This window comes from Ornithodoros turicata, chromosome 4 (assembly GCF_037126465.1).
Source record: "Ornithodoros turicata isolate Travis chromosome 4, ASM3712646v1, whole genome shotgun sequence".
NCBI lineage: Eukaryota > Metazoa > Arthropoda > Arachnida > Ixodida > Argasidae > Ornithodoros > Ornithodoros turicata.
Window position 1 is genome coordinate 24147597 of NC_088204.1, and position 21388 is coordinate 24168984.

At 43.3% G+C, this 21388-nt stretch overlaps 1 protein-coding gene across 2 annotated transcripts in view; it reads left to right on the forward strand.

Moving 5' to 3' along the window:
* The first annotated feature begins 3832 nt into the window (after window positions 1-3832).
* Window positions 3833-21388, forward strand: part of LOC135391329 (AP-3 complex subunit delta-1-like) — a 79849-nt gene continuing 62293 nt past the window's right edge. For both annotated transcript variants that reach the window (XM_064621569.1, XM_064621570.1), the window contains exons 1-6: window positions 3833-4052; window positions 7670-7765; window positions 9633-9713; window positions 11832-11912; window positions 12443-12550; window positions 17383-17512. In XM_064621569.1, the coding sequence (XP_064477639.1) occupies window positions 3957-4052; window positions 7670-7765; window positions 9633-9713; window positions 11832-11912; window positions 12443-12550; window positions 17383-17512 (592 nt within the window). In that variant the 5' untranslated portion in view covers window positions 3833-3956. The remainder of the gene's footprint in view (window positions 4053-7669; window positions 7766-9632; window positions 9714-11831; window positions 11913-12442; window positions 12551-17382; window positions 17513-21388) is intronic.

Below are 21388 nucleotides of genomic sequence, written 5' to 3' on the forward strand. Positions count from 1 at the left end.
CAGGGAGGAGTCCCCCCCCCCCCCGACGTGTTCATGCAAGAAACTCACTGTGCTGCTTCTCATCGCATGTCCTTCACATGAACCCCATCGTCGTGGTCACTTTCAGGAGTTTTGCAAGTACCACCTACCCCTGCGCACAATTGTTGGTTGATGAACCCTTTTTACTTTTTAGTAAGATTCTAGGCTTTTTTTGTGGATATTGGTCATACAACTGCCTTGTCATTTTAGAAGTTCTTATGCATCTGTTGTTTACTGTCTCACTCAATCTGAACATTCGTAATGTTTCAATTTTAATCTGTCTTTTTCACTACTAGGTACTCACTATAACACTGTCTTGGCGCATTATATGGTCCAAGTTGCTAATGCGCCATTAAAACACCAATCATCATCACCAGCGTTGGCTCAAGCGCGTGGAGTTGGAACATGCGACAAATGCGCTATACCGGCGTTTCTTATGTGAAGATATGACCGGAAGGACGAAAGACGCACGGGGTTGGCTTTTCCACCGGAAAGAGATTTTGTTTTGGGAGCCTTTCACAGCACCTTTAAAACACAGCTAGCTACCATTATGTGAGTACCCATGTGGCGAATAGCGGCCCATCTGATGCTACGCGGCCAGGACGCCCATTTGCGTGAGATGTGGCGCCCTCTTGAATGTCGTCTGCTACTGGCTCTACTCTGCTCTACTGACTTGAAGCAAATGCACGTGAAGCGGAGGTGCTGCGGTTTCGTTTTCGTCTAGGTTTCGTGTCTTTCGTTCCAGCGTACTGCGTGTGTTCACTGTTTGAGTACCCACCTTATAGTGATTGAGTACCCCGTTTCGCTGCTTCTCTCTGTATGAAGTTTGAGTGTTTGTTTGATGTATGCAACATGACCCTGGAGCCCGCCGTGTCATCCCATGCCAGCCCAGTAAACCATAGATGTACAAGTGACGTCCGGGTAATATCCCAACCTGGATGTTTGGATATCCCAGGGATTTTCGCAGAGAGCCTGTAGACGTCACATGTACGTCCAGGAGACTTAATTTGTTCCACGGTTTTCCACATTTCAGGAACGTCCCACAGATGTCACCACAAGATATTTGGATATCCCAGGGATTATTTCAGAGACCTTGTAGATGTCACATGTACATCCAGGAGACTTGATTTGTCCACATTTTTCCACATTGCAGAAATGTTGCACAGATGTCACCGCAGGATGTTCCCAGGATGTTGTTTAAATCCCTGCATTGTGCTAATGTTGTACTTGTTTTCGTCACCATGATAGCAGCTTCTGCAGAGGCAATGCACTATACTAACCAGCAACATCTCAAGTGTTCTAGTAAGGTATATAATCTTGTTTATTTACGACTATGGTATACAATTTATCGCAAAATGTATTGCAGATTGTGGCATTACAAAGTTTACCACGTGCAGCATAGAAAAACATATCACAACACACTACACAAGTGTTTTTATCACAGTTTCACATGACTAAATTTATGGCAGTGTAATGTTTATCACAGTGCGGTGTAACACTTTACTGAACAAGAGCATGTCAAAACTTCTCAGTATCAAAATGTACTACTGTGCGGCATTGCAAAATGTACACAGTACAGCGTAGAAAGGTGTATCATGGTACGGTAAAACGAAGTTCTTAACATAATACAGTTTAAGTAAAAGCAAGCATTACAACAAATTCTATCTGTCCATGAGAAAGGCCACACATGACGACCATTAGGAACATGGTCCTTCCTATTTACTAAATTTACTAAACTGAAACACGACATCCATATGCTTTAGTCACAGGCTGTGACAAGCAACTGCCGTTCTTGTCCTTGCCAGAGGCCTTATTTGCCTCTACAACCTATTCCAAAATCAAGACCAGGAAGACCAAGAGAGACAACAGGAACCTCCAAATGTGTGTGCTTGCGTCACATCACAGTAAATGACTATTATAAAAAAAGGTTTACACACCGACTTAACTGAACAACACAAAGTAATTTACTCAAACATGTAATTTCTGGGGGGATATCATCAGTGTCCGCCAAGAAAGACAGAGTGAGGAATGCCCAGTTGCCTCAGTTAAGGTCAGTGTATACCTCGGGAAGTGGGCTACGGTTAACATTGCATAGGGTCTAATCTTTCTGAATGTGCGGGGACCCCACCTTTGTTCGCAAACACTGACGCAAACTAAGTTCATTCATGTAGTTGAAGCTGTTACCTGTTGTCCAACAATTCTAAAAAAAAATTGTCTCTGACCTTGTCGAGTTTGTGGTTCTCTCTAAATCACGTGCCACAAATGCAACAAGGTCCAAGACAAAATTGCCTGATTATTGTTGGACAACTAGCCACAGCTTCAGCTACATGAATGCACTTAGTGTGGGTCGCGAACAAAGGTGGGGTACCCGCAGATTCTTCGAGTTGTGGCACATTAGGAAAGATAAGGCTGTATGAAATGTTAACCGTGGCCCACTTCGCGAGGTCTACGCTGACCTCAAATGCGACAACTGGTTGGGCATTCCTCACTCAGTCTTTCTTGGCAGACATTAATGATGTCTCTCGCATGGGAAATGAAATGATGACCAAGGGCTTTGCACAGTATCAATCATTATGTTTCTTTGCTTATCTCGGGGGAGAAACAAAAATAAGAAAAAGAAGCAAAAAGGAATGATGAACATAAAAGGATTATGCTAATAATGCCATCAGATATCCTACAACAGCGAGGAAGTCACTGCAGTACGTCTAGCAGTGGCAAAATACAAAAAGTGCTGTTTGTCTTTCTCAGATTAGCTGCAACTTTGAAAACACGACATTCTGAAATGTCACATCAAGGATATCCATAGGACATCTATGAGGCATAAAGAAAAAGTCATTCACGAGCGTAAACTTCTGGATGTCCATGAGACGTCCATGTGACAGGTGTGATATCTGTGACATATCCGACCTTTCTGGGATATCTTTTGGATGTTGGTGGTTTGCTGGGCTAGACCAATCGCTGCGCCAAAAAAGAAAAAAAAAAGCGGGAAGCGTAGCCTTACTCATTGACAGAGAGATTCCAGGAACGGGAAGATGGTACATAGTAGCGCTAGCCTCGTTTTTGGCTGTTTTCAGCCAGAACGAAAGCCGCGCACGCGTCGTGCATTCTCATGGAAATGGTCGATGATGTCGATCAGCTATCAGACGTTGTTACAGTTTCCGATTTCTGTGCTTACTAGCTAACTGATAAAATGGCAGAAATAAAGCCTAGCTGGCGGGAAAGCTCGCCTCACTTACGAAAGCCTAGTTGAGGTGTCAGTTAACCATAGGAAGCAGACTCACTAACTAGACAATCAACTTCTTTGTGTCGGCTCTGCAAATAAATTATAGAATCTATTTCATTCTTCTGGTATTCTAAGGGACAGCATGAATAGGGCACGGTGTTTCCTTTCCTTGGTGTTTGTTCTATCTTATCGTTGCTTTATTGTCCAAGAGGTCCAAGGACGTTAGCTTTGATACAGGCATTTTATGATATGCATGTGCCAATTCTCGGGTTCGGACAGGAGAATTGTTTTGTGCAACGGAAAACGATCAAAGAATAATCAAATACATTTTTACCGCATAGTGGTCTCGTTTCCCGCAATTCTTCCACTACTTAGTTTCGGTTTTGTTTCGTTGACATGAACGCTGATTTTTTCCCATCTTGCGTCAGCAACAACAACCTCACAGTATTGTGGTATTGTCATTACATGTAGTGACATGTTGCTTATGCGTTAATCCTATCGCGTGAATTCATCATCTGTGTGGTATGTAGCTAGCACACTAGCAGACGATCACCAACGGGTTATTCTTCACAGAAGAGGGCGATGCGAGCAGTTGTGTTGTCCAATGACGCGAGAGCTTGATTAATCCACGCAGGACGGTGTGATAGTTGTCTTATGGCGTCTTTTTCTGTGTTGGTGATATTCATTTGCGTGCCGTGAATAAGTTTTTACAAGTATGGCTCTTCGAAAGGTGAAAGGGAACTTGGAACACATCTTCGACAAAAACCTGAAGGACCTTGTACGTGGGATCAGGAGTAACAAGGCAAATGAAGTAAGTCATAGACCGGGACTCCAATCCTCCCCCTCGGTCATGGAGGCTTAATACCAGTATACCGAAGTGTCAGATTTCTCTGACGAAACTGCAGTACATTTACTCACTGCGTGCTGACATTGCGAGTTCCGCGTTGTAAAGTCATTCACATCATGACATATACTCCGGTATTGCCCCCAGGCCACACGAAACCAATGACACTGTAGGCATGCGTCGATTTCCGTATTGTGCGTTGAAAGAGTATCGTACGTTGTCGTCGTATATAATTTAATTTCACACATTGGTGCAATGAGGTCGTCAGACTGTATAGTGTGTGCATTTTGGTGCTGCATGGTGTCGTGGCAAATTGTAGCGCAATATAAGATGTCATATATCATATGGCACAGTTTGTTGTGGTGCGATACCCTCTATTCGAAGTGGACCACTTCGAAAATGTTCTAGGGCTCGGTGCCCACAGATTGGATGAACTGCTACGAGATGTAGTTATGCTGGGTCGCGATGGGAGGTGGAGCCGAACACATCTAACACCTCTCTCTGTTGACATCTGTCGCATCACAGCGTAGTGCATTGCGATGCACATATTTGAGCGCGTGATATGAAGGATTTCGTACCACCTCTTACACAAAGTGTGAATATAACTGAAGTTCTAGGGAACAAACGATCAAGAGTATTTCTTGTTCCAGGCAACCAAGAACTGCCATTTTTTGGTATTGTAAAATGCTATAAAAAATTGAACATGTTTTTGCAGTCACCTGAATATACTAGGGTCATTTGCAATAAAACACTCATACCAAACCCAGCAACAGCCTTTTCTTACGTCTGATCAAGCATTCTTATCCCTCCCACTGACAGTAGTTGGTCTGCTGCCCCGTCTTCCATAGTGCAACAAAGTGCAGGACACAGTTCAAAGTTCGGAAAACTGCATTTGAAGGAGAAACTCAGAATCTCGGGTGCAGCAGAGCTGTCTATGGTATTGAGGCAGAGCTTTTTGCAAGCAACACTTACATGCATACATCATGCTCTCCATAAGAAGTTGACTACCTTGCAAACGAAACAGGTTGCTCTGTTTCGCCATTCTGATAAATAACGTGCGTGTCGACTCAACGGTACCATGGTATCGTAATACTAGGGAGCTCCCGCGTGAATGAAAACATTTAAAAACATAACTTCGAACCTGAGGAACATGGTTTGCTAGTGCTTCATGGCATTATATATTTAAGATATTTTGATGAATCTCATATATAAATGATTATCGCTGTTCATAGCGTGCTGTACCAACTGCCTTCGGACACTCCTAAGGAGTATCACTAACCATGAATTTATTGTATTACCTCCACCATCAAAGGCTACCGATTTTCTGTTTCTCACAACTGTCATTCTGCCATCATACATAGCTTGACAAGTAGGCTGTTGTTCTGGTACGTGTGTGAAGGAAAGGGAGCGTCTTTGCTCGTTGCACCTTGTTTCTTTGCCAAAGAAATCCTGCTATTAGCAGAGTCGTCCCGGAAACAAGCTTTGCCGTGTCAGCATGTTTTAGCAACCATGATGAACGCGGCATTGAGACAATTTAATGTACTGCGACGTTACAAGCTAAATGCATATTCTGTTTATATCTATATTTGAAGTCATTAAGTATATTATGTGATGTTGTAGCTATAAATTCACAGTTGTTGGGTAACATGGGTTGATGTTGCACCCTGTTTCCAACTACATATGCCATTCAAAAGTAGCCGAGTAAACCTACAAGAACTGGCATCTGACATGTCCAGACTTGTGCCTAACGTGTTACTAGTAATTGCATTACTTGTAATCAATACTTTTTCAAGTAATTTTTCGAGTAATCAGTTACTTTTCTGAGTAATCGAATACTCATTAATTGATTACTTTTCCGGCAGAGATTAACCTATCTTTCAGATGCTCTGCCCCAAGTCAAGCCCCTCACGCGGTCAGCCTTTGTTGGGCCGTTCTACTATAGCAAGCAGAGGTCATTGTGTTGACGTTCTGGAATTTCAGGTCGCTCTCTCTAATCCCTTCCTACACCAGTGTGGTGGTACCTGAAGCTTTGGAGGTTTAGTGAGTCATGGAGAAGCTCCATGCAATGCTCTTCCACAATCGGGTCAACGTCTTTGCGGGCGATAAATACAGTAGACATACAGATGTACTTGTCCTACACGTTTTTGTTGTTTGTGTTATTTCAGCTCTTACGCTGTTGAACCTCTTTTTTGTTTCTTTCTTTTCTGAGGCACACAAAGACAGGTATAATTTGCGTGAATGCAAAGTAACGACCGGAGTAACGCGTTACTTTTCTACTCGTTACTTTTCTACTCGTTACTTTTCTACTCGTTACTCAATTACATTTGGAGCCGAGTAATTGGTAAAGGTAATCAATTACTTTTTGCGTAGAAGTAAAGGTAACGGTAATCAATTACTTTTTTCGAGTAACGGGCACAAGTCTGGACACGTCAGACAGTGTTTTCCTTCGTGCGTTTACGCCATTCTGTCAGTTTCCTTCGTGGATATTTTAATTATCTGGTTGACTACCACCAAAAAAGGAAAAAAGAGGAAAATCTACAACTTCACGACATATCTTCGAAATTTTGTCTTTGCTTCATTTGTCAGCTGTGACAAAGCATTTGCATGTCATCTGTTTAGATTAGTACGATGGTTTGGTTGATGCACGGTTTACGCAAGAGAATAATAAGAGCAAGAGAAAAACAGCTTATGCGCACAAAAGCACTGCATGCAGCACTTTTTGCGCTCTTCACTGCTAAGACTTCCTTTCCTGCTTTACCCTTCCAGGTCTTTCGTTCTCAGCAGCTGACTTTCTGTTGTTTTTTCCTTCTTCTTTGTTTATTGCAAGTTTTCTTTCAATACGGTGTAGAATTGTAATCTATTGTTCGTGCAAAAGGCTGTAGCTGCAGGTAGAGCCCTGCGCGGATGAGATTTTTGGCATCCGACCCGCATCCGCGCACACGTTACCGCATCCGATCTGCATCCGCAGCATACAGAACCGTTTATATCCTATCCGCTGAGCAAAACGCAACATCCGCATCCGGTCCGCAAAATCCGCACGCTTCGAAGGACGCGTAAAGACCGCCGGAAGCATGTTGGTATAGTTTCGGATGCCTCCATGCTGTCACGGAAAGACTCACGATGACAAGCAGAGGTAAACCTTTCAACAAACGCGATATGGAGAGACTTCTGGAACGTGTGGCGCGCTACGTCGCAGGTGCTCGCGTGGTTCCCAGACGCCAGAATGCCTCCTGTCCTGTCTTGGTCGTCCATGGTCAAAGGTGAACCCGAGCATGCGCTCGCTGTCGGCGCGCAATACAAATAAATTGCTGGTGGAAAAATTACAGTACACGGTGTATCCGCATCCGACCTCGAGCTATCCGCATCCGATCTGCACACCATAGAAAGTGCTAAATTTTCATCTGAATCCGCAAGTATCTTGCGGATATCCGCTTCCATCCGCGGATGGTGCAGTGCTCTAGCTGCGGGTGCTGAGGCACCTTTGCAGTGTCTTTTGTGGTTCACTGCTAATCAAAACAGAAGTGTGTGTTCTTACAGAGCTAAAAAATATCTCAGTACATCACTTGCGGTTTTGTGTTGCGCAGGCCAAGTACATCTCACAATGCATCGACGAAATCAAAGAAGAGCTACGTCAAGAAAATATGGCTGTCAAGGCCAATGCAGTGGCCAAGCTTGCCTATGTAAGTGGTTGCTTTGTAACTTCATCACCTCATCATGCATGCACAGGGTACATATGCGCATTAGCCATAACTGGGCATTCCGAGGCCACTTTGCACATGCGTATGTAACTGCGTACTGGCATAGCAGTGCTTTCTGAAGTCGCTACTGATTCTGAATCTCTGTTGCACATTTTTGTGTATTTATTGCATCAAAGATTATGCATTTTCACAGAATTATAGTACGTACCTCTCTTCTACCTTATTATTATTTGCTATGTAGCTGATGCTTCATTGTGTGTATGTGTTCATGTGTGTATGAGAAAAAAATATAGCAGACAATGTGATGAGGGTGAGTGCATGTGCTGTCTATCCATAAGACGCCCTTTGGCAATTCATTGTGAAGTCGTGCCTGTGCGGTGTAATGCACTAGCAATCAGGATATGTGCTGCTGTCTGTCTGTTTCGACGGCTGCCATGTTTTCAATATTTCTACCTCTCTTGCGTTTCCAATACTCACAAGTCATTTTTCTTTTTCGTACTGCATGAATTTGGACTGCATTTAGAATCACCTTGTGCTCTGTTGGGATGGATGATCAGTCTGAAAGTTAGAATGCAGCACTAGTGTAGGCTGTATAAGGTTGAACTCGGGGCAGATCTAGACCCTCACTTTTTGGGGGGGAGGGTAACCCTATATATAAACTGATATTTCGGCCCCCTCCCCTGGATCTACCACTGGATGAACAGGCATATTTTAGAGAATTATGGCAAGCATTAAGATACTTCATTGCCATCCATACAAAGTAGTGCAAAATTGTGTACAATGATGGAACTTCGGCATACTTGCTGTGATAGAACATTCCTTCCTTAACCATTTTGTGACTTTGAGTGTCATGAAGAAATGCTTAAGTGCATTCTTTGAGATCATTCGTTTGGTGCAGATTTCTGCTTTAAGTATTTGTTCTTCATTCTTTCTTCAGAATTTGAAAAACTGTACATGCTTGATGTCCACATAACTTCTGTATTGGCATGTTGTCCTTGTGTGTGTGTGTGTGTTCACTAAGATCTAGCAGCTTGAGAGGCCCATATCCAATGTCACCCAAGTGATAAAGATTAGACAACTTGCAATCTGACCCTCTAACTATGGCTAAATCTGGGGACTAAGCATGCCTGCCCTGGATGTGCTTGTGTTCCTAAAGAGGGAAATGGACAACCATGAAACTGAAGGCGGAAGAACCGATTCCTGTCCAAAATGTGAACTGCAAAATACTTACAAAAAGGGGCTTAGAACACTGCATGTGTACATTATAGAAAGTGTGCTGTATCAGATCCTGCCTTTTATTTGTTGACTTTTTGCTTTTTATAACAGCAAGGCTACAACACGATGATTTCAAAGTTGACAAAGAGAAGTGCATAGTTCACACGTGTTATAATTATGATTTCTCGATTTAGCAATTATACTTTGTGAGACATCTCAAATTGTTGCAAAAATAGACACAAAACCAAAGTACAATAATACAAGTTTGAATTGGTTTACAATAATACAAGTTTGCAACTTCGAATTATAACAGCATAAGATCCACATAATGTCATCATAAGACAGATTATGACATCATAAGGTGAAAAGGGAAGACTTACCCTTTTCACCTGTCTTCGTCACACATTGTAAAATCTCGGCAAGTATAATCGCAGAACATGAGAAACCCCATTTATAATATATGACTGAAAGCTATTACAAATCTTTAACATATGCACCACTTGGAGACATATTGTTGCAAACACTTACAAATTTTACACACTGCTGTCTATGGTGTAACATTCTGAGTTTCTACTCTATGCTTGTGTTACACACCTTTTATGCTCTGCTCTAGCATTCCTGTGTTGCTTTGCAGCTTCAAATGCTGGGCTACGATATCAGCTGGGCAGCTTTCAACATCATTGAGGTCATGAGCTCAAGCAAGTTCACCTATAAGGTAAGCGACCGGTCTCGGTGGACCAGTTGGTAACGTGTTCGCCTGGTGATCCTAAGGTTGAGGGTTTCGATCCCAGCCGAGGACTGTACAGTGCTGGACAAAAGGTTACGGAACATGCTCCGGTGCATTCCTTCCTCAGTGTGACACGCTTGCAGAAAATGGTACGGTACGGACTCAAGGCACAGGTCTAGGTAACCCTAGTCATGTGTTTGCAAGTTCGTACGGTGCCATTAGCTGCTAGTGTGTCACTCTGTGGGAGGAATATGCCGGAGCATGTTCCGTAAACTTTTGTCCAACGCTGTACAAGTTTTTCAGACACACCATCTTCCGCGAGGGGCGATACGGTGTGTCATATGCTGAGCTTCCAGTGCACGTAAAAGATCCTTCAGCCACAAATTATTATGGCTGATGTGTAGGAATGTTCGTTGTAAAAGTGCAGTAAACTTTCATTTGCATGGAGTGAGGAAGTGCGCACAATAATTTTGGATTATATATTTATACTACATACTTGTTGATCTCAGTGGGCTGTACAGGGATGCCATAATGAAGATACGACTGTTTACGGGAATAAAAAAAAAAAAACACAACACGAGGTGGCAGGTGCATTGCAGTATAAGGGTGGTCCACCAACGATGATAGAAATTCATAGTAAAAAACGTAGGCCCCGGAAAGACATGCGGTCAAGGGATTTTTTTCTGCCAATATCTTTTGCCACATATTGTGAACATTTCTATTCCATTTCAACTGACGGAAAGTTAATTTCTTGAATTAAGCTCCAAAATTTGCCAAGGCAACCTAATGTTTTCTTTGCGGAAATGGGTTCTCCGTGGTCATTTGACTCAATATAGCACATAATCCCACTCATAATGCAATGGCAATTGCCGAAATAAATTTGCAGAAAATCCGTGGAAATGAGCCCTTGGCTCCGCCTCTTGTTTGGCTGCTCGTAGTTTGAGTGCAAAGCTGCGAAGAAAGGAAGTTACATTGACACGCCACATTTTTGGCAAGATACACATTTACATTGACCTCATTTTTGATAAGATAGCTCTGATTCCCGCATTCACTGCGCGTGTTTGTTCCGTGGGTAAGGCTTGTAACCCTTTCCCCCCACGTGTGGCGTGTCAGTGTAACCTCCTTTCTTCGCAGCTTTGCCCTCAAACTACGAGCCGTCAAAAAGAGGCTGAGCCAAGGGCTCATGTCCATGGATTTTCGGCGAATTTATTTTGGCAATTGCCATTGCGTTACGAGTGGGATTATGTGCTATACTGAGTAAAATGACCACGGGGAACCCCTTTCCACAAAGAAAATGTTAGGTTGCCTTGGGAAATTTAGGAGTTCAATTCAAGAAATTAACTTTCTGTCAATTGAAATGAAATAAAAATGTTATCAATACCTGGCAAAAGTTATTGGCAGAAAAAAATCCCTTGACCGCATGTCTCTCCGGGACCTACGTTTTTACTATGAATTTCTATCATAGTTGGTGGACCACCCTGTATGTGAAATGTACTTAGAATAATAAGACCACGAATAAAAATTACAACAAGAGATGACAGTACAATACAATTATCATAGAACGGTACGTACAGTAATAAGATTACATTAGGTAGGCTGTTTGAGAGCAGCAATAAAATCATTGAAAGTTGGAGCATTTACAGTTTCCTGACCAACGCCGTTCAAGTCATTTATGGCCCTAGGAAAAAAGAATATATTTGAATGTCTGATGGTCATGAGGAATGGTCTTAGAATAATTGCTTCGTAACTGTCTTGGAACCTGGACACAGTGTTTACCATGCGATAGAAATATTTCAGTCAGTTTAAGCCCTGTCCCTCAGATAACGTGAAAAGTTCTGCGCTTGTGTACTGTGCGTAACATTCGAGGCAGTAACACCACGAATAAAGAGTACGTTAAAGGCTTTGAATCGTGGTTTCTCTGTTTATGAGGTTTGTATTCAGGTGCAAGAAAATTGTTTCATAGCAAATTTCCTCATCCACCGATATGTTGATAGTGGAAAGATTGAATTGATGGGGGACCTATTATATAAGATATTATGAGCTTGTAACTAGTACGTGGTATTGGATGTAGTATAGCACGATTCAACCATATTGTCATTTTTGCAGAGAACTGGTTACCTGGCGGCGTCTCAAAGTTTCCACGAGGGTACAGAAGTGTTAATGTTGACGACCAACATGATTAGGAAAGTAAGTGCCGTTTTGCCAGTGGTGCACTCGGTGGCCCAAGGCAGAGCTGGCCTCGCTTGTGTTTCTTTTCTTCGTTTCAAGGCCAATGCTCTAACAAATATAAAATTAAGACTGATGGATGAACTTTCCTTTAAGCTTTGGAGGCAGCATAAATTTCCGCACATATAATACTGTCAGACCTGACTATTAGTGTTTTGTGGGGTATGTACACCTTCTCCCTCAAAGTTTTTGGGAGTAGATATTTGTAAGGAAATATGGAAAAAAATCTAATTTGCTCTGGGATCCGTTTCAACTACTGTTAAACCAGAGCTACGGCTTAAACGGGTACGGTTTAATGAGGTTCTACTGTATTATCATACGGGGAACCACTGCTGGGAATAAAATGATTGCTACAAATTCACTGCTGTGGACAGTGGCTTTACTCTCAAGTGATACGTGTTATTGTTATATTGTGTTGGTGTTGGCATGTCATGGCATGTTAGTGTTGCTATTTGTATGTTGTCACTGTCACATCAAATTTTATATTTCAGGATCTGAACAGTCAGAATATGTATGACTCGGCTACAGCGATGAGTGGTCTTGCCTGTTTTGTGACGCCAGATTTGTCCCGTGACTTGGCAAATGATGTTATGACTCTTGTGAGTACCTACACCTTCATTTCACCACAGTTAAGTGGCAGTGGGAATCAGGCAAAAAGCTGCCAAGTATGATGTGTATCTGGGTGTCATTCTACACAGTACAGTGCGTTTGCACACACTAATTTGCATTAAAACGAATTTCGTGTACATTGCACAGCAAATCACGGTGCCTATCGCAAGAAAGTTCTGCATTTCAGTTATATCGCACCGTTACAACAGTTCACCACATTACGTTTTTAACACACAACCATACAAATGATATTGCCACATAGCTTGATTTGACAGCGTTTCTGATGTGCGCTGGTGTGCGCTAAAGCTGCTTAAAGGGGCACAAAACAGGCTGACGAACATTTTCCAATCATCATGTTTAATTGAAAGAACGTAGCTCACGATATTCAAATATAAAATTCTTTTACTTCTAGCGAGTGTCTGTGTCATAAAACGTTGACATTCAAAAAGCATAATCCGCGTGAGTCTCTCGTTATCCTTGGAACCAGATCACGTCACCACATTCCAGCGTATAGCAACACCAAATTCTAGGCGCTGGGGGTGGGGGAGATTTCGCGCTCCTAGCCAATGACTGACCCCACTGACACAAGCTGCCGTTCGCGCAGGAACCGGTTGTGGGAACATCGCGGTGACCTCGCGGTGCAATACACCACTGAAAACATAGTGCGCATGTGAAATAGAATATTGAGTGGTTTTGGTTTGGTTTGAGCTGGCTATCTTGGATTTGACAAGTGGGAATATGTTTAGCATTGACCTAGCTTCTCGATATTACAACAAAATTAATGTATAAGCATTCCACATTCTAAATGGCTGATGATGCGCGACGTGTAAATGACGTGTCGCTATTGTCGAAAGGACATCGCAGGGCTGGGCATGAGGGCGAAAGAGTGCAGTGAATATTCAGTCGGTTTGGAGCCATTACCGTATTTACTCGCGTAATTTGCGCCATCGCATAATTTGCGCACCCCCACTTTTTCACTAAAAAGTTGTGAAAATAAAAACTCGCGTAATTTGCGTACTCATACCTTCGTGCGCGACAGAGGTCGTTCCCCCGTGACAGAGGTCGTTCCCCCGTGACACACGAGCGTCACGGGGCACATGCTGCTCCTTCTTTCGAAAAGGGAGGGAGATCCTCACCAGGAATTCCCTATATCATGTTGCGGAATGCAAGCAATGACTCTTCCTTGGTGGAGGAGATAAGATCAAAGGGATTACAGAGTAGGTGTCTTATCTCTGTTTTGACCTTTTACACCCTCACAACAATAAACCGCCAAGCTGTGTGAGGTCGCACTGGCTTAGGAAAGAACGACCAGAACACGGGGAGGGAACATATCAGGAAAACTTCTGGCAACATACGCGTCAGCGTTCTGCAAGATGGCTTCACCTAACGCATGCGTGCTTTAGGAGAAGCTCGCTTTAGAAAAAGCGTGGAAAGCACGTGCTGGGCCTTTTTGAATCATCCCTCAAATTTCGGCAGCATTGGCCAAAAACGAAGAGAGAAAATCGCTACGACCGACTTCTTTCACTGACAGTTATGGAAAATGAACAGTCACTGTCTGTTTTCTTGCCTAAATTTTTATTTTGGTGTAATTCTTTTTATACGAATTTCGGATGATATGAATGTTTTCTGCTACCTCGTGAGATTCGTATTGCCGAGATTGTATTGCATTATTCACCTAAAGGACCATCTTTTAACAGAAATGTAACATCTTTTAACAGATTTTGCACATTTTTCAAGTCGTCTTGTTAATGCCTCGCATAATTTGCGCACCCCCAACCTTCGCATCATTTTTCGGTAAAAAAAGTGCGCAAATTATGCGAGTAAATACGGTATTTACTTTTTTGCGACAAAACTTTTTGAAAACGTTCACCGTTGGCAACGTATCACAATGCATTAAAAAAAAGTGCACCTCATATACCTGTTTATTGCCCTCTAAAGGGACTGTCGCATCCATCATGGCTGATTCCGAAACTGCAGTGCCATTTTACTCCTCGTTCATCGACAATGACGTAGAAAATCCGACGCAAATTAATGAAGTTGTTTCTGCGCAATTTGATGTAATGTATGGCAAGAGCAGACAACTAATGTTGAGAGCATTCCGGAATTCCCTCTCTGGAAACGTCACTTGGAAAGGGCCAATCAGGGAGCGGAAGAGATACCTTGGCATCAGACCGCCAGGCGTGAGCGATGTTTTCTGCATTTTGCAGTGAAGTCTGAGTTCGGCTCGTGCAGTATTGTTTCGGGTTAGCGTTGGACGTGTTTGTGCAGCCAGGAGCGTAACACCGTATTCCACGGAACATGGTGGCACTCGCGCTGGTACGCAAAAGGCAGCCTATTTGTCGAGGTCCTTTCACAGTATATCGCGGTGCGAACGCCAAGCAGACAACCTTGGAGACAGTCACCTGCACTGTGCTCCCGTTCATGTGCCGGGCTTACATCATTCTGGCTTAGCTGCAGAGGATAGCGTGAATCTGTAAAAGTTAAAATGTCCACTGTTTTCACTCCACAAGAGAAACTTGACAACGCCGCAGCAACATTGCCGCGAGTAGCAGTTCGCCAGTGCGACAAGCTCAGAAACAGGAAAGTTGGGCTGCCTCACTAATACTCAATAAATGATCTGCCTTATGAGGGACCTGTATCAAAATGTAGTAGCAGGCACCAAGTTCCCCTTTGTTTTGGTCAGGGAATTCACTTGAAATAGTCAGTAAAAACCTGGAAAAGTCGGGGAATTTGAAGTCCGCAATTTGATAGACATCCTGGCCGGATTTTTCTGCATCAGTGCAACTGAACGAGGCATACACAAAGTATTTAATTTATTTGTACTTTTCACGTAAAATGGAATATCTAGGTGCAATAGCTCGAATGCTGACGAGGGTCATCAGAACAAGGAATTGAGCCGCTGTTTGTGACGTGCATCTGCCGCAGACTCATGTTACCCACCTTTTCTACCGGAATATTAGTGGAAGTCAGGGCTTCAAGAAATTCCATTGTCACATCTTCTTTGGATTCTTTGTTTGTGACCATGGATTCCGGAGTCTGTAGTTTCTTTGCAGCTGTATTGGCCATATCGCTGCATCATTGCTCCTCTTGTTTTCATTTTATCATCGACCTGCGTCGATTATCAAGAGACTTCGCACAAGCGTGACAAAGAAAAAAGACCTGCCACCTGCATAAAACAGTGGTTCTCAACCAGGATTCCGCGAGTTGCTGTGAGTGAAAGCATACGCGACGGCTATGCCACGAGATCCCAGCGTTGAAAATTTGCAATAACAAAATCCCAAGTTGTAATTTGAAAGCCTGTGTCTGCAAGGCCTGAGAATGAACGTGTTTCAAAATAGGGTATCACTGAGCAATGTGTCAGCCTCGCATGTTTTCGATGTCAGTTGCACGGTCAGGCTTCGTATGGCTGTCACGCTTGAGCAACGCAAAACTAGGCGACGTTGGTTAACTTAACGGTTAGGTAACTTTGCCTAGGTTAGTCAGAGTTTGGAGACAACATTTTATCGCGCGTGTTCTGGGTCACACTGTGCTAGCATCACACCGTAACGATTTGGGATCTCGAATGTCTGGATTTTAGACCTCCGTGGATTGTTAACAGTGTGATTTGGGATACCCCCGTTCGACCTCGTTCAGCCTCTGCATCCAACTGTGTCACAGATCTTGTCGTTGTCATTGGGATTGGCATATGCATTACCGGACCAAGGTGCTGCTGCAGTTGCTCATTATAAGGAGAAGAACCAGCAGGTATCCTCATCATTGGCTGGATCATCCGACAATCCAATTACACCACGTGGGGCGACTACGGCAAGCAGTTCCACCACCATGTGGAGCTCATGATTGTTCTGTCATATGTTCCGTAAGCACGGCATGCACCTTGAAATTCGGAGCTAGTTCGGATAAACTTTGGAGCTAGCGTACTTCAGCTCTACAAAAATGAGGTGTAATCCAGAGTGCGTTATTGGCAGAGATGTACTTTCAAATAGCTGAATCAATCCAGCAGAGCTGTAGCTGACATGTTGTGATGAAAGAATAAATACTTAAATAAATTATAATTAAAATAAATAATTTGATACTTGTACGGCATCTAGTGTGCCTGACCCCATTCTAGAAAGCAGCTTCCAGGGGTTGGTTCCTTTTGGTCGTGCTGGCATGATCACGGGTTCCCTCTCCTGACATAATTTGGGGACCACTGGCATAAAAGCCTGCATCTTCAAACTCTCGAGCGTGGTCACTTGCAGTTTCCGTGCTGAGGTGCACGCTGCCACTGAGTGACTGAGTTCGACGTGCGCACGCAGCCCGCATGTGCGTCTTGAGGATTGGCTTACTGCCATGTGATATTTGGTGTCCCCAAGTTTTGCAACCTTGCGCAACGGAAACGTTGGCATATTTGACCGGGCGTGTCCCAGTTGGTTCTGCATTTTAATTTATTGTTTCAGTTCACAAAGAAAATTGGCCTCCAAACCCACGTATTTCCGAAGAAAAGAAGTGCAAAATGCCACTTCTGCATGACTTAGTATTCTGCAAAAAAAAAAAAAAAAAGTGTTCAGCGAAAATTCATTAATTCTGTGAGATATTGCGGAATCGCGGAAAGCTAGGGGCTCTAATAATGGCTGTGTGATTATATGTCTGCAGCTGTAGTCATTCCTTTGGCAATCAAAAATTATGATTTTGATTTTTACCTTGTATCTGATGCAAAGAACTAAACAACGGTGCTTTACTGTTTGCTTCTTGACTTTAGAAAAACAAATATTTGGAGCACTGCACTGTATGCCTTGTAAGCACATTTTTGCAACTATGTATAACTTCAGTCTGCCTTTTTCAGTTGAGTTCCACAAAGCCCTATTTGAGAAAGAAGGCAGTGCTGCTCATGTACAAGATTTTCCTGCGGTTCCCTGATGCCCTGCGACCGGCATTTCCGAGGCTCAAGGAAAAGTTGGAAGACCCTGACCCAGGTGTGCATATATCTCATGCTACATTATGCTGCAACCTATGGCAGCTACAGTGGAATTTTTAGGGACATATTATACTATGGTTTGAAATTGTCAAGTATGACAGATTTAGGTTCCAATGTGAGCATAGTAAGTTTTAGTTTGTGTCAGTATTGTCATGCAGGTTCTGTGCATTTCGGGTACCAATGTATGCCGCAGTTTTCAGTGAGTTGATCAGTGTTACTACTCCACCTCTGGCAGCTCAGTTCCCGAAAATTATTATGGATACCCCATGCTCGTGGAAAGCATTTCCCGAAGCTCGCCTAGAAAAAAATGTTGTACCGCTCTCTATTTACGTGGAGTCAAAGCTTACTGTGCAGGAAGGGACTGAGAGGACGGACATTTTCTGCTGGGGGTAAAAGTTGATGGTACAGTAGCGCTACAGTAGCAAACAATGTGCCACAATCAGTTTCTTCAGTTGCTTCTTTGTTGTTTCTCAAAAGGCTCGAGTCAAGATGCTATTTCTTACATAGTTGCTGTTTTTAAAAAATACTTCGCAGACAAGAAGGAAAGGTACAAAGCTTTGAGCATAGTCGTGACAGCGAATATGACAAGAACGCACGTGTTGCTCAAGCAGTGGTTTCTGCTGCATTAAATCCTAAATGTGTCACTTTCCTCAATGTTTGTCATTTTATTGGCCAGTTTTAGCAATAAAGTATTCCACTAGGAAGAATAATAAGGTATACATACGGTAGAGCCAGAACGGAAGTGCTGTCCAAACTGCGTCGTAGAGGGTGTTTTTGCTGCATTTGCGCCAAAGTTGTGCCAAAGCACGGAGTAGGCGACTCCTTAGTGATCCATGGACATCGCACGTGGCATGAGAAAACAAAACCTGAAGTGAATGAGATGCACCAATGCTTGACAAAATTTAAACGTGAGAGGGAGCTGTCACATCGACTTACTAGCAGCTGGATAATCGGCCTAGCCTAGCCTAACCTAAACTAGCCCTGCCTTGCCCTAGCCAAGGAGTCCCAAGGCTCGCAGCACACATGTGCACTGCCACTTCACGACACTCCAGTGACGCTCCAATGATAGTGCTGTTCATTCTTAGAGCCTGAAGTTTTCGGGAAATATTTTTTTCTAAATTCGGGGGGTAAAAATCGGGTAAATAAACGTGTGCACTAAATTCATGCGAATTCGGGTGAAAAAACTCCCCGTATGCTAAATTCGGGGATAAATCGGGCTCAGTTACTCAAACTAATTGTAGTGGTTTGGTACAAATGGTGATGTAACTGCATTTGCTGCCAAAAAAGCAAGTTACAGTCAAACTCCTTTACAACGAAACTCAGGGGACAGCAAAAAAAATTCGCAGTAAAGGTATTTTCGTTAAAAAGGATGTCTATTATTGGACCTATAGGCTCCAGCGGGACCGCAAAAAAAATTTGCTGTAGTGGTATTTTCGTTAAAAAGGTTTTCGCTATAAAGGAGTTTGACTGTAATGCATTCCTACAGACATCCCAGTGAGGGGAATTTTCCGGGTAAAAGTCGGGTTTCACCCTAAAGGGTGAACCTACAATTCGGGGTGCTACTTCGGGGAAGAATCGGGTAAAACCCTAAAACTTCAGGCTCTATTCATTCTGTGTTATCTTTTTCGTTTTCCCTAAGCTCAGGGACATGTTACATACATCAAGTATACACCAAGTCGCTTGCATTCTATGCAATTCTTCTATGTTTGTTGCTATCCATGCTGAGAGGCATGAGGTGATCTCCACACATGAGGTGATCTCTCTTTTTTTAAGACCATTTTTCAATTCCTAAGGGTAGCTTTGTGTATCTCAGGAGATATGGTATCTGCCTATTGTTAAGGCCCTTCTTTTTCTGAGATTCCGCGATTCTGCAAAAATTTGCGGAATTGTGGGTCTGCTGCGGAATGTGAGGTTTTGCGCAGAATTTTGCAGAAACCGCGCTTAACTCAGTTTATGCGCGAGATGAACGGACTTTGCTTGCACCGGGTTGGCATCCGTTACAGCGTAGATGTGCCAACCAGATAAGGCCACCAGGCCGTGATATGGCCCCATCTGTGTGCTGGAATGACCCTCTAACTCCTCTCTCTAACCCTCAACTCTCTGGGATTCTGGAGTGGAATGCAAACGCTGACTCCTGCTTTGGTCCTGTTTATGCGCGAGATGAACGGACTTTGCTTGCACCGGGTTGGCATCCGTTACAGCGTAGATGTGCCAACCAGATAAGGCCACCAGGCCGTGATATGGCCCCATCTGTGTGCTGGAATGACCCTCTAACTCCTCTCTCTAACCCTCAACTCTCTGGGATTCTGGAGTGGAATGCAAACGCTGACTCCTGCTTTGGTGTCCGTAGCTGTCAAGTACCTCTGTGTGATGGTAAACTCTGTACATGCAGAGAGGTCACTTAGCAAGTGCAATTTGATAGTCAGTGACAAACGTCACTCCCTCTCAGAAGGAAGTACAATGTATCTTGTTATGCTAAGTCACAAAAGTTTTTGAAGTTGTAACTGTTTTCCTCGACACTACGAGCTCACAGAGAATATTTTCTGTCTGAACTAGGGCAATTTGCCTTTTACCGCGGAAAAATGCAGAATTCATAGTTCCCTGCTTCAGAATTCAGGATTTGCCGCAGCAGAAAAAGAAGGGCTTTACCTATTGTTGACGGCCACTGTAACTCGCTACCTTGGAGGATCGCTAAGGCTCTTCGACAACGAAACACATTGTGAATGTGGACAGTTCACGTCCCCTCTGGACTTGCTCCTCAGATGCGGCTACGCTAGGTTAGTCTTCTGGCTCCCTGATCTCACCCCTCTAGATTGAATGGAAAATAATAGTAAGTAGGTATAGTAAATGAATAACCATACACGCCCGAGGCCCTTTGACGATGGATTGTGAAGCTGCGCCAAAACTCTATATTTCTTCTTCAAATGGCTAAGCCAGAACGCTTCGTGGCAGTTCCACCACTGGGTAGAGTGGGTTTGAAACTAGAGCGTAAAGTACAGATATGCTTTTTTATGGGTGAGATTTCTTTTTTTTTTTTCTTTGCCCGTTGCTTGACACACTACATTGAGCTGAGCGAGGACCCGAGCAGAGCACGTTGGCAAGCTCGGCAAGCAGGGCTCTACTGTATTGTGGGATAACATCACCGTGCTCTCGGCTACTAGTCAGGTGATAATTTCAACACCGGATCACTTAGTCCTTGTCAGCATGACGTGAAGTGTACTACTTCATCTAGAAGGCCATGGAGAATAAAAGTACAGCTGTGTGAAGTGGGGCGTGCGTAGTCCACGACGTACTAGATTATAATGACCATGTTATAGGCACCCCTTCCCAGCGCCGCATTTTGGAAGCTAGCGGTGGCGCTACTCATCGGCCCGGTCATTGCTTCCTCAAGTTCTACAAAAGTACTTTGTACTTCAGCTTACTTTAGTATTTCTGTACAAGCGGGAGATATCCCACGGAAGATGTTTCATTCTGAAGTTGATTATCATTATCATTCTACGCATTTTCATAGGAGCTGTTGCTGTCGTCTGCTACGGTAGTCATACGTCCACTTCTTTGCGTTCAAAATTCAAAGTTCCATTGTCCAATCATGACGTAGGACTCCTGGGCCGATGAGTAGCAGATCGTGCGGACGTGCTCCTCATAGGGGTTGGCGATTATGACGTGGTCGTTATAATCTAGTAGATTGTGGCGTAGTCATATGTGGCATTTTTTTCGGGATTACACATGCAGATTCGAAACTATTCTGGTATGTTGGATTTGAAAGAGACATTCGATTAAATTTGAACATTCGTATTCAAGTACATATAGTATATATATATATATATATATATATACATATATATATACATCGAAATTACTTAGGTTTAACACT